Consider the following 16,163-nt stretch of genomic DNA (forward strand, 5'->3'; position numbering starts at 1 on the left):
TATAAGAAAAAGAAAAAAAATTGTCACAGAAAAACAACTTTAGGAAAAAAATCTCATAACATTTTTTTTTACACCAACTGGTCAAAAATGCGTAACAAAATCAATCTGCAAAAATTTTAATGGAAAAACATCTACATTTAATGTAACAAAAATTCTTTCTACGTAATATAGGGTAAGATAAGACATCAGGAACATAGAAAAAGTGTTTAATAAATTCTGTTAAAAATTGGACACTTATTTTTTGACATTTGACATTTTGTTATGTCTATTTAATGATACTGATGACCTTGTATACGTTTTTTTATAATTGTTTAGTAAAGGTACAAAAATTTTGCTAATAAAAGCCACAAATAACATTAAACAGAGTTACAATTTAAGATACAGTCTCCTTGTTTTCTCTTCTAATAGCCTGTATCAAAATAACTTGAAAAGCTAGGTATCTTTTCAACAGAAACAAATTGACTCAAGGTGCAAAATTTAAACCCTCATTACCTAAATTTTTACAGATAGAATTTTTTAAATATTTTTTCCATGTTCTTGATATGTTACCTTACATGGCATTTTTCTTCTGGGCGCGAGTTTTGGCGCACCCTGTATAATAATTTTGTTACTATAGGAGTTTAAAATTTGCATATTTGATCTTATTTATTGTTATCTGTGATGTTGCAACACGTTTTTTTTTTAAGTTAATACACAAAAATATTGACTTGACCTGACCATAAAAACAATAAATAACGTTAAGAATAGAGAACCAAATCAGAATACCTTGAATTTCTTTGTTTATTTTTCTAATAACATGCAATGAATTAATATTTGGAATTATTTTACCCACTGAAATAAGTAAGGTTAGGTCAGGTCAAGTTTAAAATGTATTATTGTTTTGCAAATTTTGGAACATGCTGTATATAAACTCGATAAATACTTAAGGTGAACAAAAAGTATGGAATCAAGCGTTTTTTTTAATCATTTGCAATGTAGGAATAAAGTGATCGTGTTTCGAGAATAAAATTTTGTTTTGTTTTTGAGTTCTTATGCAATTTTTGATTTAAAATGAAAACTTATCTATGTAAAAAAAAATTTTGATAAAAATTATAGATACATAGATCCTTAAATGATAATCCTTAAATCCTTAAATTAGGTGTAGTCTTTGTAAAAAATAAGCTTTTATGGTGGATTGTCATTTGAAAAATTTTCATTCATCAACTATTTTTTTCAAAAACTACAGTTTAAGCAAAAAATTTTTGGTTTCTATAGGTACTTTCTTGGTATAATAAAAAAACACTAATTTTTTATTTCCCAGCAAAAATTTTGTTGTTCCTAACTAAATAAGTATAGAGAATGTAAATTAATTTATGAATGTTGTAATTTAATAACTTAAAAATATCGTGAATAGGTAACCTTCCGTAAATTTTAAAATACAATTGATGCCTAAAACTGACAATATTTTTTCATTTTATAATAAAAAAATTGATTTTSTTTAAAAAATAGAAACTTTTGCAACTTYCTTCGCCACCTGTTTCGGCCAACTCCCCGTCAAACCGGCCCTAGCCGCCAATTTGTACAAAAACCACTCCAGCACATGGAACAACTTCACACTTAATTAACCACAAGTTAATTGACGTCCATTAAAATAATTACACAATTTATTTACAATAAAGTGAAACATGTCATCAATTTACAATATCCGGTAAAAATCCCACGGCCAATCTCCCATCAAATGTCATCATCCACGAGGGGAACAACTTGTCAAAAACATCGCATTTCCCCCTCAAAACACATAATTTATACGAGGGTTAAATGGAAATAATGTGTCGATTTTTTTCCAATCAATTGAATAAATAATACGTGTTGAATAAATAATAATAGAAATTGRATRAATTTTGTGCAAATAAAGTTTGYCCTGATCTTGGCATAGTTGCGGTCAATTAATCAGATCTCGGGTGTCACTAAAACCGTGTGTATGTTGTCTAATTAGGAATTTAGACAAGTTTTATGACGTGACTCCTCCCCTCTCCATGCGTGCGCATTGGAAGGCGTTCCTTCTTAATTAAATCATTAAAAAAAAGAAAACATGTAAATGTCACTCAGGCCGTAAAAAAGCGTTTAAGTCCAGTCGCCAACCTGTTTGTTTAAAAAGTGCCTATGCCATAAGTGTAATATCCGAGCATTTACCCGAGTAAACGAGTTTTTCAAAGTGAAAATAAGAGGCGGGGCTTGTAGTTGTAATTCCATTTGTATTACTGCGCTCCACCAATCCGAGCCTGTTATTAGGAGTCACAGGCCGGGCAATAGCGACCAATAACAATCCTCACAACCCCCACTCCCTCCCAAAAAGCCTCCCCTCCTTCACAACTCCTCTTAACAGTTTATTAGCTCAAGAGTTTCGGTCTCGGTAGCACGTACTCGGGTGCTAAGTAACAGTAATTGCCTGCAATTGTCGTAATGGTACTCTAGTGTTTAGTGTTGGGTGCGATGTGGTGTGCGTGACCATGGCTTGCTAAGACTCTCATAACCATGATGCCGTTGGCACCGACTCCCATCGTGGCGGTGCCCTCCAAGCCCAAGATCGGCTTCTCGATCGACTCCATCGTGGGGCAGAGTCCCCAGCACTCGCCGGTGCACTTCTCAGAGGGGTCGGCGCCGCTTTCGCCCTCCAGCGATGACAACCAGCCCCGGTCGCCCGCCTCGCCCAAACCGCCCATCATGGTACCGGGCATCCCGGCGCACTCCCTGGTCAGGCCTAGTCCCACCTACGACCCCAATCTGGTGCCCAAGAACGGCTTCCTCCAGCCCGAGATGGTGCACAACCACCAGCAGCATCCCTTCGCCTTGGCGGCGCACTTCCAGGGAGCGGCGTTGGCGGCGGCGCTCTCCTCCGGACAGCACGGCTTCCCCCAGCCGTCGCCGCTCACCACCCACCAGCCCAGGGATAGCTACCCGCTCTATCCCTGGCTGCTCTCCAGGCACGGCAGGATTTTCCCCCACAGGTTCCCGGGAGGTAGGCAAAAAAATTAAAATACAAGGTGTCTCATAAAGTGGGTCGGTTACGCTTAATTTTTGACTAAACATATAATTTTGAAACATACAAGGAGTCTCATCAAACTTGAGAGTGTGGGAAATGTAAAAAACCATATAATTTTGGAACAGGTTCAAATACAGGGTGTCTCATAAAGTTTGGGATTGTTTGACATTAGGTGACTTAGATTGCAGGGGGGACCATTGGGCTTGTAATTGTAATTGAGGGAAAACGCAAAAAACAAAAAAATTAAAATACAAGGTGTCTCATAAAGTGGGTCGGTTAGGCTTAATTTTTGACTAAACATATAATTTTGAGACATACAAGGAGTCTCATCAAACTTTGGAGTGTGGGAAATGTAAAAAAACATATAATTTTGGAACAGGATTAAGTAGAGGGTGTCACATAAAGTTTGGGATTTTTTGACATTCGTTGACTTAGATTGCAGGGGGCCTATCGGGCTTGTTATTGTAATTGAGGAAAAACGCAAAAAACAAAAAAAATTAATTAAAGTGGGTCGGTTAGGCTTAATTTTTGACTAAACTAAACTAAATTAAACTTGGGGGTTAGGTCGTTAAACCTACTTTGTGTGGAAAATGTGGAAAAACATAATTTTGAAACAGTTTCAAATACAGGGTGTCTCATTAAATTTGACATTTGGCGACACTGATTGCAGGGGGCCCACCGGGCTTGTAATTGGCATTATTATTGCATTCATGTGCGGTTAACAATGGTACAATATTCCATAATGGTGATGTCATCATTCTGAAAAATTGTTTACCTACCCACTGTACGTGTTTGGGTATTTATTTGCGATTATGGCGGGTTTTTTCGCAACCGCATTTGTGTTGTGTGGTTTAATTATGAATTAGCTTGACCGCTAATTACTGGTCGAGTGTGTAATACTTAAAATGGTGTGATAATTAAGGTTAAGTGAGATTAGAAGTTGTAAGAATTTGTTTCAAAATTGTTTTTTSAAATTTTGGTTTAATTAGTTTGAGTTTATGACCGATGTTAGTTTCCGTCGGTCAGCAATAGTGAAGTATGACATCCTGTGTATGTCTACAATAGGCCTAATTGGACGTTAATTACAAGCAATTATTGTTATTTTTGAATAACTGTTGCAGATTCATTTGAATTTTAAATAATAATCTCATTAATTACCTTTAAAAACTTGCAAACATGCAAAAAGTGCTTGAGTTGAAAACAAACAACATCCATCATGCGATTTCTTTATTATTTTATTTATTAATTAACTTATTACGAGTTATTGTTTTATCGTGTTAGCATGTTACACTAAATATCAATAAAACAAATTTTGAGAATGTTTTATAATTTTTTAGTTATGATCATATTATTAAACAATTTTCGGTAATTTAGGCCTAAATTTTGTTTCATTTCTTTAGTTAATGTTAAATAAAACTCTACTCTTTGTTGTAAAAATTAAGTTTTATTTGAAATTCTTTTCAACTGTACGCAACCAATCACAGCGTATGTACGATTTTAAAGTTATCGATTCAGAAAGTTATATTTTTATCTCTACATAATGCGATCAGAATTAAGTTTTCGTAGGAAAATATTATTTTTCTAAGGTTTTAAAATTTTGTGGAGCTTAGACCTTTTTATTTCGTTGATTGTTGCAAAAAACTTGCTTTTTTTCTTACTTGATTAAAAAAATGCTTTTTGGTTACTTAATAATTTAGTTTTTTGTCGAGACCTATGTTATAATTCTTATGTTTTATTTTATTTTTATTTTTTTGCCATGCAACACTTCTTCCTACCAAATCAGAATGGACGAATTTAAAGTTATTGAACCAGAAAATTTATGAATTTATCTGTTGAACAAAAGTTTTGACATCGATTTTTTACCTGTTGAAAAGTATCTTTTCTAAAAATGAAAGTTGTTATGCAACACTTTTTAACCAAAAATTTTAAATTTATCGATTTCAAGTTACAATTAGAGTTGTAGTTAAGAAAAAAAAATTACTTTTCCGTACTTTTTCTTTTGCTATTTTTTTAATTAAAAAATTGCAAGGTGGTACCTTCGTTTTCAAAATAAACATATTGCAAGAAAACTAATTTATTTTCATAAATAAGGAGCAGACTTTTAAAATGCAGTTTGTCCATGGTTTTATGAATTGAGATAAAGGTTTTTAAAGTATTTTTGTAAAATGCCTAAGTACTTGTGTCCAATTTGTACAATTTTTTTCACATTTATTGTCACTGATATAAAACATTAAAATTATTTCTTAAAAGAAGCAGTTTTGATTTCTCCTGCAAAAATGCAAGTTTGGACAAATTGCTTTTTAAAAATTTATTCCTTCTCAAATATAATAAGAATTGTTCTTGAAACATTAAATCCTTGAAAAAAAACGTGATGTTTTTAGTATACCTGATTTTAATTAGATAGTTCACTGATAAAATGCTAAATCTGTCAACAACTCTAACATCTTGATTTAATCTTGAAAAAATTCTCAGAAATTTTGACAAGCCTTAAATTGATTTTTCGTCTCTAATTTGTAATTAATGAATTAATAAGAAAATATTTTCTGGTGAATTAATAATTTAGTTTTGTTACTGCGGTTGCTTTTAAAGTTCCATTTTTTACAACTAATATTTTTGGAGAAACTTTTTTCAAATTTTACATAATTGTTTATTTATTATTCAACGACAAAAAAATAAAGTTTTCGAATTAACTTTAATTAACCATTATTATAAAGTTGGCGTCCTTTTGCCACTTAACCAAACACAATGAATTAACATATGTTTGGGAGACGCAGTTGGCATATTAATTAATTCCGTTCAATAAAATTCAATTTTTACGATTTAATTTTAATTCTTCGGCGTGCGCACGAGAATCGCCCGGAAACGCGTAAATTCCCAGTCCTTCACGCGCACCATTAACAAATTAACAATTCAAAAGAAGCACAGGTGTGACCTCAAAAACTTCATGTTCGACCACGAGACGACAAATTTTCTCATTATTCCCGGTGTTGTACACTAATTACCACAACGTTTTAATTCGCTTCAACATTCGCCACTACGACGATAATCATCGTCAAAAAACTGGAATGTGTTTCATGAAACCACTTATGCATGAATATATTCACATTTGTGCGAGATTTATTCCTGAAAAAATCCATTGACCTCAAGAGATGTCTTTGTTTATTCGTGTTATGTCTTAGTGCAAGAAACTCGCGCTATTTATGACTTTAGCAACATATAAGGAAACCTGAACACGAGTTCGGGGATTTTTATCCACTCCAACATTTAAATTTTCTAATCAGATCGACGTATGCAGGGTGGTACTCGCGAGAAATGGGGCCCGACTGCGCCCATTTTTGATTAATTCCGATTACTCAAACATTAATCAAAATGTGGGTCAATTTTTGAATTTGTTAGAAAATGACGGCAGCCTCGACAAAAAATCCTCTAAACGGAGCATTTCGGCTAATTACAGGTTGCATTTCCATCATCAGACCCAGTGGTAATTAACCGCGTCTAAATCTACTTTTAATCAAAATTTAATTTGATTATTTTGACAGTTTGATGAATAGTGTGCAAATTTCCGGAAGAGGGAAAAAAACCAACATCTTGTACAAAAGTGAATTGGCATTTGCATGGCAAAACCTCGGAGTTTACTCTCGATAATTAGGGCTTTTTTGAGCGAGCAAGCAATTACGCTATTAAAGTATTAATTTCAAGTCTTAAACATAATAACAGTGGTACAGCTCCTAGATATAATTACGGCGGCGCTGCTAATGTGTAAATAATTACTCCGGTTCAAGGTATTTCACGATCGCTATCTCGCGTTTCCCCCCGAAAAATACTCCGGGGGCAGGGCAGGATTAGATACAATTAGATAACACACCGTTTCCATCAAACTACCACTGAAGAAATTTTTCATTTTTGTTTTAATGACTCCTCACAAGCTGAATTAAAAAATACGATTTTTATAATAGTCAATATTGTGTCTGTTGTGGCTATGGTAACGCACTAAAATGACTTTTTTTTTCTTGGTTAGAAAGAGACAAATTAAAGAAGTTTGAATTTTGCATTGTTCAAAGCCACTTGGAATAGATATTAGATATATGAAAAAAGCATAAAAATAAAGCAACTTGCTTCTGGATTATTTGTTAGATTTAAAAAACTAGGAGTTGGTTGTCGAATGTTCTGACAAGACGATAATGAACTTAATTTTAGTTTTATTTTTTATGTGGATTTTTTTACAAAGTATTTTTTGTTTTTTATAAAATGACTACAATTTTTGTCTACAGTGTGACAAAAACGAAGAAAGCAAAGTACTCTAAATCACGAAAACAAAAAAGTATTTAGTTTTTTTTTTTAATTTATTTTTTGATGTTCTTGTTTTATTTTAATTATCCGAAATGGTCTCCGCAATTCCAAGTTCACAGCAACTTGCATTAAAATATACATCACAAATTTTCAGAATTTTGTAACAATGTTTTGTTACTTTAAAAATTAATAAAATTAAAATCTTAACATATAAACTTCGATAGTGTTTCGTGAACCAAAATTTCGTCATCAGGTAGAATAAAAATACTCAAATTCTATTGTATGTTTTTTAAAACAATCTTCTGTTTCTTCTATGTTTATAATTTTGTAACATTTTTAATAAATATTTTTGTACAGGTATAAAATGCATAAACATATCTTTGTAAAACAATAAATAAAAAACCGTTTTTATTTAAGAAAAAAATTATTAGGATAATCTCAAAAGTTTAAACAATTAATTAAAAAAAATATTTTGGCATCGCTTCTTTTAAACATTTATTAATTTATTTCCAAAAAAAACTGGAAATTTACTCAAAAAAATTTTTTTTTAACAAAAAAGTGAGGTTTAGAAAAAAAAGGCACAGCAACAATTCTTGCAATAAGCTCGTTGTCTAAAAAAAAATTGTGGTAGGTTTCCATTAAAAAAAATTGTTATTGTGTTTATCTCGTAAGTATAAACAATTAATTGATATCCAAATTTTTATTTGCCAAAAAAATTATAGTGTCGCCAGAATAAAATCGTTTCCAGATTTCTGAACCACCAAATTATTATTTTCCTAATGTTATACAGAGTGATTTAGTAAAATAAAGTTAATAAAAATTTAATTAAAGTACTTAAAAATGTGTCTGTAAAAACATAGTTTTCATAATTTTTTGCGGCTAGTCACAACTTTTTTACATTTTTTTGCACAAAACACAATTTTAGTGAGTATGTTTTGTTTTGGAATAACATTTGAAATAATACAATTATTTTCTTTCAACAAATTAATATAAATTATGTATCTGTTTAATGTTTATTAGGTATAATTAAAAGTAGTAATTATTTCCAATGCTGTTTATTCTACACTCTGTGTATTGTTATAGAAGTGAAAATGTTGTTGATATAGTGTGATACAGGGCGTTTCAGTAAGTAGGTTTGCGGCACACCTCACGTGTAATTTTTCAAAAGAAAAATCCACATGGGACAAGTAACAAGCTCACTTATGGCCACAACAATCCGTTTCTAATGTTTTTTATCGTTTTGAAATGCAATAAAGTCGGCTATAAATGGATTTGTCCTCATGAAACGATGCACTTTGAGTAATTAATTCGTAGTGACGAGACAAGTGTCGAGACCAAGGCTGCACTTTATCCAATTTAATTAATAACCGAATTGCATAAACATGAGACAATTGAGAAATCAGTAGCACGCCTGAAGAATCCTGTAAAGTCGCAATTAGCGTCGTTGTCTTTTTCTTCGCGGCATCTCTTCAGCATTCTTTGTATGTAAAACAGCCTTTGCGCACCAAACAACCACAAACAAATAGCTACAAATTGTTCCATCCGTGCACAACTTTATTTACTCGCTGTTTCGGTTTCAAAGCACGGCCGTATTCAAATCCACCAGCCATTAAACCAGCACTAAATATGCTACAGCGGAATGCAGGAAATGTTTAACGAAGTTCATCGGGAAATATTAAGTATTTTAACGGCTCGAGGCACGAAWTTTTACAGAGATTCTAACGCAGATGTGAGGGCATTTATATAACAATTAGAGCGCAATTAAGGACGCACTCTCTCCACCGKAAAAAATTGAATGAGAGACGTAATTTCAGATAAATTATAAGAGAATAGGGGGCACTTAAAGCGCCATTAACGGACACTTTGTCGATTAATTACCGAGACTTAATTAACTGGAAGGTGTCGCTCGAAGGACGACGACAATCTCAAGAGAAAAAACACATTTTGCACGCTTATGACACTAAATGGGCCCAAATTACGGTCACGCTGTGCGAATTGCAACAACTTTCGGACATCACCCCGTATAATTTTACATAAATAATTCATATATACAGGATGCGGACGAAAAACAAAAGTCGATTTCTAATTTGTAGTACCAAGTTAATTAAGTCAATTCCCAACTCAATTGAAAAATTGTTGTAAATTATGTACAACCAATTAATTTTTTGTTTCCCTATCACTAATTATAAATTAGTTAATTAATTGCATAGGATATTTAAAAAAGACAGGTGTGTAAGCAAGCCATAAAGTGCGATAAATTTGATTGGTCACGGCTTGTTTCATTTTAATTAATGTCGCTGGTGGTTTCAGCGATTGTTGAAGATGTCGTTTAGCGGCGAAACGGGTCGCGAGTTTTTTTCAGTTAGAGATGGGGCCGTTTAAGAAGCGTTTAATTAGGTAGCCGAAGGCCGAAAACGGCCAACTAATTACCTCCAAGTCGCACCATTATACATGCGAGAGAGCAATCTAACATGTAAATGTATCCTTAGAAGCTCACAGTAAATTAGGCACGCAGGAAAAAGGAGCAAGCGGACCGAATTATCATAATTTGTTGACGAATTAAGAAGTGGAGTGGTTGGAACAAACAGGGACGGACTTTGGGCCAAAATCGCCTAATATCTAACACTGTAACTTTACAAATACTTTTAATATTCATTACAAATCAATAAAATATCTCTACTGCCAAATTGCAAGAATTTTATGTTACTAAATTACTCTGTATAACAACATTAAGAAAATAATAATCTCTACCAAAAAAACAATAAACAAGACATAGCTTAACAGTCTGAAAAAAGTATCAAAACTAGGCAGAATTTGAGAAATTTTATCCACTCTGATCATGAAATATTAGTTAAACTTTGACAAAAAATAAGTTTGGGAGTAACTAACACTGCTAAAGGTGTCTAAAAAAGTATAACATCTGTTCCAAATTGCTGTCAATGTGTATGTCTGTTGTCTGTTGTGTATTTTTGATTAAGCATAAAATATTTTTTTGTAAATCTAATCTTTGTATTATTTATTAAAATTTTGCAATTTTTTTAACTACAAATACCTTATTCTGGTAATGTCTGTTTCGAACCAATATTAATACGTCTACTGTCAATAATCGAACATTTTTGGGGTTCTAACCAATTTTTTACTAAATCACCTTGTATAATAACATTTGAAAAGACAAAAAATACAAATAGATATAAAAACAATAAAAAAATGTTTTTTGAAAATTACAGAAGCAAACATTTGAAAAATTTTATCCCCCTGATGATAAAATCTTAATTTATGAAACAATTCATGGAATTTTGTGTTTAAATTTAAAATTAACGAGAAACACTGTTAAAAAAGTTTAAAGAAGAATTACCTAAAGATCTAAAAAAATCTAGTGGGAATAAGAAATTTGAGAACATGAAAGCAAAAACATGCAATTGAAAAAATGTTGTTTAAAAAAATTAGAATTGAAACCGTCAATAATGAGATTTGAAAAAATCGGATTTTACAAAAGATAAATTGTGAACTGTAAATGTGAAAAATTGAAAATAGGACAATAAAACAACATTTGTGTTCAGTAAAAAATGGTGATTAGTGCTTTACCTTGTTTTTTCAAAAATATTTTTTATTATAACGGGTTTTCATTTTTTTCCAAAAAAAGTTTTCAAATAGTATCTGTCTTATATACTTTTTCTAATTTTAAATAATGCTAATAGTTTTAAAGAGAAAAAAAAACTAAAACAACCTGAAAAAACTAGAAGTGAAAACTGGAAACTAAAAACAGTAACTAACCGATTGTTTCTCTTCAAGGTAAGATTTGTACCTAAATATCTTTTTGCTAAATTTAGTACCACAGATTTAATAAATAAACCGTAAAATTTTGTGTTTTATTTTGATACTATTGCATGAAAAAAAGCTCAGTTTCGATTAGGTAACTCATTCAAATTCACTTTAAAACTGGAATGTTTTTCAGTGACTGTAAAATGATATTATTTTTTTATTAAATTAGCAAAAATTTGATAAACTGTGCACACTTTATGGCCTATTTAGTCAAGTTTCGGAACCATTTTGATTAATGAGATTTGAGTCTTGAATGGTACCACTTTCCAGAACTATTTTGGATTACTTTACAGACTATTTCGTTCACTTTATTTATTTCATAAAAAATATTCTAATTTCTAAGTTTCTTTATTTTAACAATCCTTAAGTCAAATAAAACGTATTAAGAATCTGTTTTGTGAGACAATTAAACAAGTCAAGGCTTTTCCTCGTAATGCAAACACAATCGCAATAAATTAATAGCGACTGCGAGATACGAGAGTCATAATAATTACTAATAAAAACCGTATAGCGCCACACTGATAAGAAACAAATTCAGTTGAAAAACAAGCAACTTTGACTTTTCAGTCAAACTGAAAAATTCCGTGTTCTCATATGAAAGGCGTGAACTGTTCGTTTTTTAGGGTCGTTCGCCCCCTCCGATCCGCTTTATCCGTTTCACGGTCCGCCGAATTGGCACAACGAGGGCCTTTTTTAAAGGGCGTGCAAACTAGATTAAGTTCATTGTCGCTGCATTGAATTAATTCAGAAGTCAATCATGATCTCGTTTGGGGTGTTTGAAAAAAACTCTGCGTCGATGGCCGCATCTGCCATTCTGAAAACCATTTCTCAATGTAATTAAAACGCGCAATTATACAAATTAGATGGGCCGTGCCGGCGATTTCGACGGATTTGTATGCCAGCGACGAGCTTATTTGCCATTTAAAACAATCGAGGCATTTCTAAATGCGAAAAATCAAAACATTATATCGACGAAGAGGTGAATACAAATAAGGTGCGTTGATGGAATTTGTTATGATGGGATTGTTGTGGGGTCACGGAGATAAGGTTATAATTGGGCACTGGTTAATGATGGGTTATCGCCGAGATTTATTTAAAGAGTGATGAGTCACTTTTTGGATGTTTATAAGAGGTTTAAGGGTCAGTGAATGCGACTTGTCAAAACTAACGGTGAAAAATTAATTCAAATTATTTCAAATTGTACGCTTTATTGCTCAAAAGGAAGATATTAATATGCTTACGACGTCATTATAGATTTGTTATAAACACGACGATTAGTGTTAATTATATTGGAGGAAAAATTAATTGTTGCTTAATGTTGTTCCTGGTGAGCTAATAGCGGGACTTGGGAGGAAATTACACAAATTTGCTAATCTCAACTCTAAACGGACTGTAAACAATAATAATTCAATTATTTCAATATAAATAAAAAAAAATAAATTCTAACATACAGATTTTAAAACTTTTGTAATTACTCAGAACCAAGAAAATAAGAATTCCAAAAAAATAAAAGTTACTTAGTTGTGAATTTAAAATTCATTTTAACTTTCATTGATGAGATTTTGAAAAAATTGGACTTAAATGTTTTTTTTGACTGTTTTTGTGTCACTTTTTTGTTTTGAAACACGGTTAAATATAGGTGATCTTTTTTCTACCTCTCCCGAACTTACTCTATACATACTAGTTCTTTACAAATTTTAGTTAAAAAACAGTTTTTTTTTTTAGTTTTTCAATTAAAAGTTATACACTTTAATTCAAAATTGGTTTTTGATACTCTAAAATTTAATAACGCAAAATTTTTGTATTATAGTATTTGAAAAAACGAGTATTAGAGTAATTTTTAAGTGCGATATTTTTTCAAAATCTTTCTGATGAAAAGTTAGAGTTTCAAATTTGCATTCATCTAATTAAAAAACATAAAGTACACTCTTTTTCGAAAAAAAAAATACAAAATCACAAAATGAGAAAGTAAGAATTTTTTTTCTGTTGTAAACACCAGAAACGGTGCATTCTTTAACAAATAAAGTTAAATAAATAACATTGAACACTGTATTCACAAATATAATTATTTTATTATTTATTATCAGTACGAAAATATTTAGCTCTAGAATTGTTTTATTTTCTTTTACCACCTTTTATGCATGGTGATTCAGAACTAGCGTTCTAGAGAAAAATACCATCTAAGATAAGAACCAGGAACAGTCTATAAAAAGTTTTAAAAAGAAGCCTATAAAAATTTCTAAATTATAAGAATTTAAATTTTGCACTTTAACTCTTTATTTCTGTTGGAAAAATAAGTGTTTTTTTTATAAATAATCATGAAAAGAACATGATATCTGAGTTTTATCTTCTATTTTTCGCTCGGAAATCCCTAAAAAGCCCTGAAAAATAATTTTCTGAAGCAGTACTTAGTTCAACTCTGGGCTTTCCTCGTTGCTTCAGCCCGTAAGCAAGCGTGATAATAATTCTGTCTAAGATTATTCAAAATTTAAAATTTTACTTTTTTGAATATTAGAAAATTTGATACTTTGAAAATTATCCATGTTAGATGACATTGGCTTCTGTCGATTTTATATTATAAGACGATTAAATTATCAAGATTTCTGAAAAACTGTTTCAAGTTTCATTCCGTTTTTTGCTTTGAAATACCTAAAAAGCACTGAAAGATAATTTTTCAAAGCAGCACCTATCTAGTCCAGCCCTGCTCCTTGTTCGTTGTTTTGGTTCATAACAAAAAGGTGTTAATAATTTCGTCTAAAATTACTAGAAATTTTACTAATGCGTTTAGATTCGCCGGCGAATTTTACTTACAATATTCGGATTCCCGAAAAATAGTTCCAAGTTTCGTTCAATTTAAAATGCCTGAAAAGTTCTGGAAAATAATTTTACGAAATATTAATTCAAATTATTTCAAATTGCCCGCTTTATTGACCAAAAGGAAGATATTAATATGTGACGACGTCATTAAAGATTTGTTATAAACACGACGATTAGTGTTATCTAATTATATTATGAAAAAAATCAAATGTTGCTTGATATTATTCCTGGTGAGCTATAATAGCGGGACTTGGGAGGAAATTACACAAATTTGCTAATCTCAGTTCGAAACGGACTGTAAATAATAACTGAATTATGCTATTACATATCCCAATACATATAAATAAAAAATTTAAATTCTAACATTCAGATTTCATTTTTTTTAATTACTCAGAACCAACAAAATAAGGATTTCAAAAAAATAATGAAGTCACTTAGTTAAATTTCATTTTAGTATTCATTCATTGATGAGATTTTGAATAAAATGCGTTTTAATTTTGTTGCTTTTATAAATTGTTTTAAAGATCATGCTAAAGGAAATAAAACCGTTCGTGGTTTGAACTGAAATAAAGATTCTCTTTAAAGTCGACTTTTAAATAAAACTGACTGAAAATTCATGATTTTTTCATTTTAGAACACGTAATATTTTATTTTCGGCAACACAACTTGGACCTGCTACAGATTAGTTAATTTAATTTTTTTTTGTAAATGCAAGTGTTATTTATTTTTCTTCTTGTTTTCTTTGTGACAAAAATAATTTTTACTAATTTATTATGGTTATTATAAAGAAAAAAAAATTCACAATAAATCTTAGTTTTAATCATTTTGTATACATTATTAATAATAATGATTAATTAGCAGTAGTTTACCTCTACATTATTTACTATAGGCATAAATCTTTGAATAAAAATATGGACCATCTCTCCCGGACTTACTCTACGTATAGTTCTTTACAAATCATCAGAAAATTTTAATAACTCGAAAACTGTCGATGTTAGATGGGTTTGGATTCTCCGGCGGATTTTCGTTAGAATATCCGAATTTCTGAAAAACAGTTTCAACTTTCTCCTTGAAATGCCTGAAAAGCGCTCAAATTTTCGAAGCAGTACCAGTCCAGTCCTGCTCCTTCCTCGTTGTTTCGGTCCGTAAGCAAGCGTGATAATAATTCCGCTGGTAAAAATCCGTCGATCCGCCCAGCAATCGCAGAAACAACGTTCGCGTACGATTTTTCCTCGGTGGAGCAGCGGCGATTTCACAAGTCAATTAGGAGTTGCGTGATTGGGGGCCATTAGGGCCGCGGAGATAGTACGATACGTACTCACACACACACAAACACAAACGTGTTCATTACGTGAGAAACGCGCCTAGCAACTTGAATACCATATATCGCACCTTATTATTACTACATTATCGTCGTTAACGCCGAAAGTGCAAATAAGGCCTCGCCAGGCTTTAAAAGCCATTTTACACCGGGAAATTTATCGCCGACATGCGATTGGACGAAAATTTCCTCAACCTCAAGAAAAATTATTGGGAACAATAGTATATTATTTAAACGACAAGTATTTTTGATCAGTAAAAATAATAAATGCACAGTAAAGACAATAAATGGATGTCTAGTAAAACTAATTAATTTAATATTCACACAATTTACAAACAAAATGTTTACGAGCAAAATCGGAATATCCCAAAGCGTTCAAAAACAAAATTCTGGTATGAAGAGCAGAGAAGTGCAAAGAGTGGCGTACGCTGATTAGACTGATTACCATTTATGCACAGTTTCCAGTCCTTGTTAAAATCATTCTTGCTCAGGGGCCTTTGCTAATACATACAGCGAGGTGAAAAAGTCCATTAGTGACCTTAATATAGTGAAATTTAAAAAAAAATGTGTAGGACATTGATAGATACCAATAGTGGATGACCTAAAATTATTTTCAACCATACAGCATGTCCCAAAAATGAATTACGATACAAACTTGTGTTTTTTTAAATGAAAACATCCTATGTTTCTTGGCATTTTTGGATGTAGCCTTTTAAAATAATGTTTTTACGCTAAACTTTTATTAGTCGATTTCGCTTAGTTTTAGAAATAAGACGTTGTTTTTGACGAAAACATGCACTTTTTAAAAATTTATTACACAAAAACTAAGACATCTAGAACAAATTTTTTCTTACTTCTACAAAGAAGAAAGTATAGAATTTAAAGCTGTAG

The 16,163-nt window shown here is 31.5% G+C and overlaps 1 protein-coding gene across 1 annotated transcript in view; it reads left to right on the plus strand.

Annotated features, from left to right (window-relative positions):
* Positions 1–2,386: 2,386 nt before the first annotated feature.
* LOC123013517 (homeotic protein empty spiracles-like) overlaps positions 2,387–16,163 on the plus strand; it is a 24,220-nt gene continuing 10,443 nt past the window's right edge. The window contains exon 1 of the mRNA XM_044412082.1: positions 2,387–2,998. Within this exon, the coding sequence (XP_044268017.1) occupies positions 2,515–2,998 (484 nt within the window). The 5' untranslated portion in view covers positions 2,387–2,514. The remainder of the gene's footprint in view (positions 2,999–16,163) is intronic.

The sequence above is a fragment of the Tribolium madens genome, unplaced genomic scaffold, assembly GCF_015345945.1.
Source record: "Tribolium madens isolate multiple individuals breed KSU strain unplaced genomic scaffold, Tmad_KSU_1.1 Scaffold_19;HRSCAF=116;Tcas5.2_LG9, whole genome shotgun sequence".
NCBI classification, from domain to species: Eukaryota; Metazoa; Arthropoda; class Insecta; order Coleoptera; family Tenebrionidae; genus Tribolium; species Tribolium madens.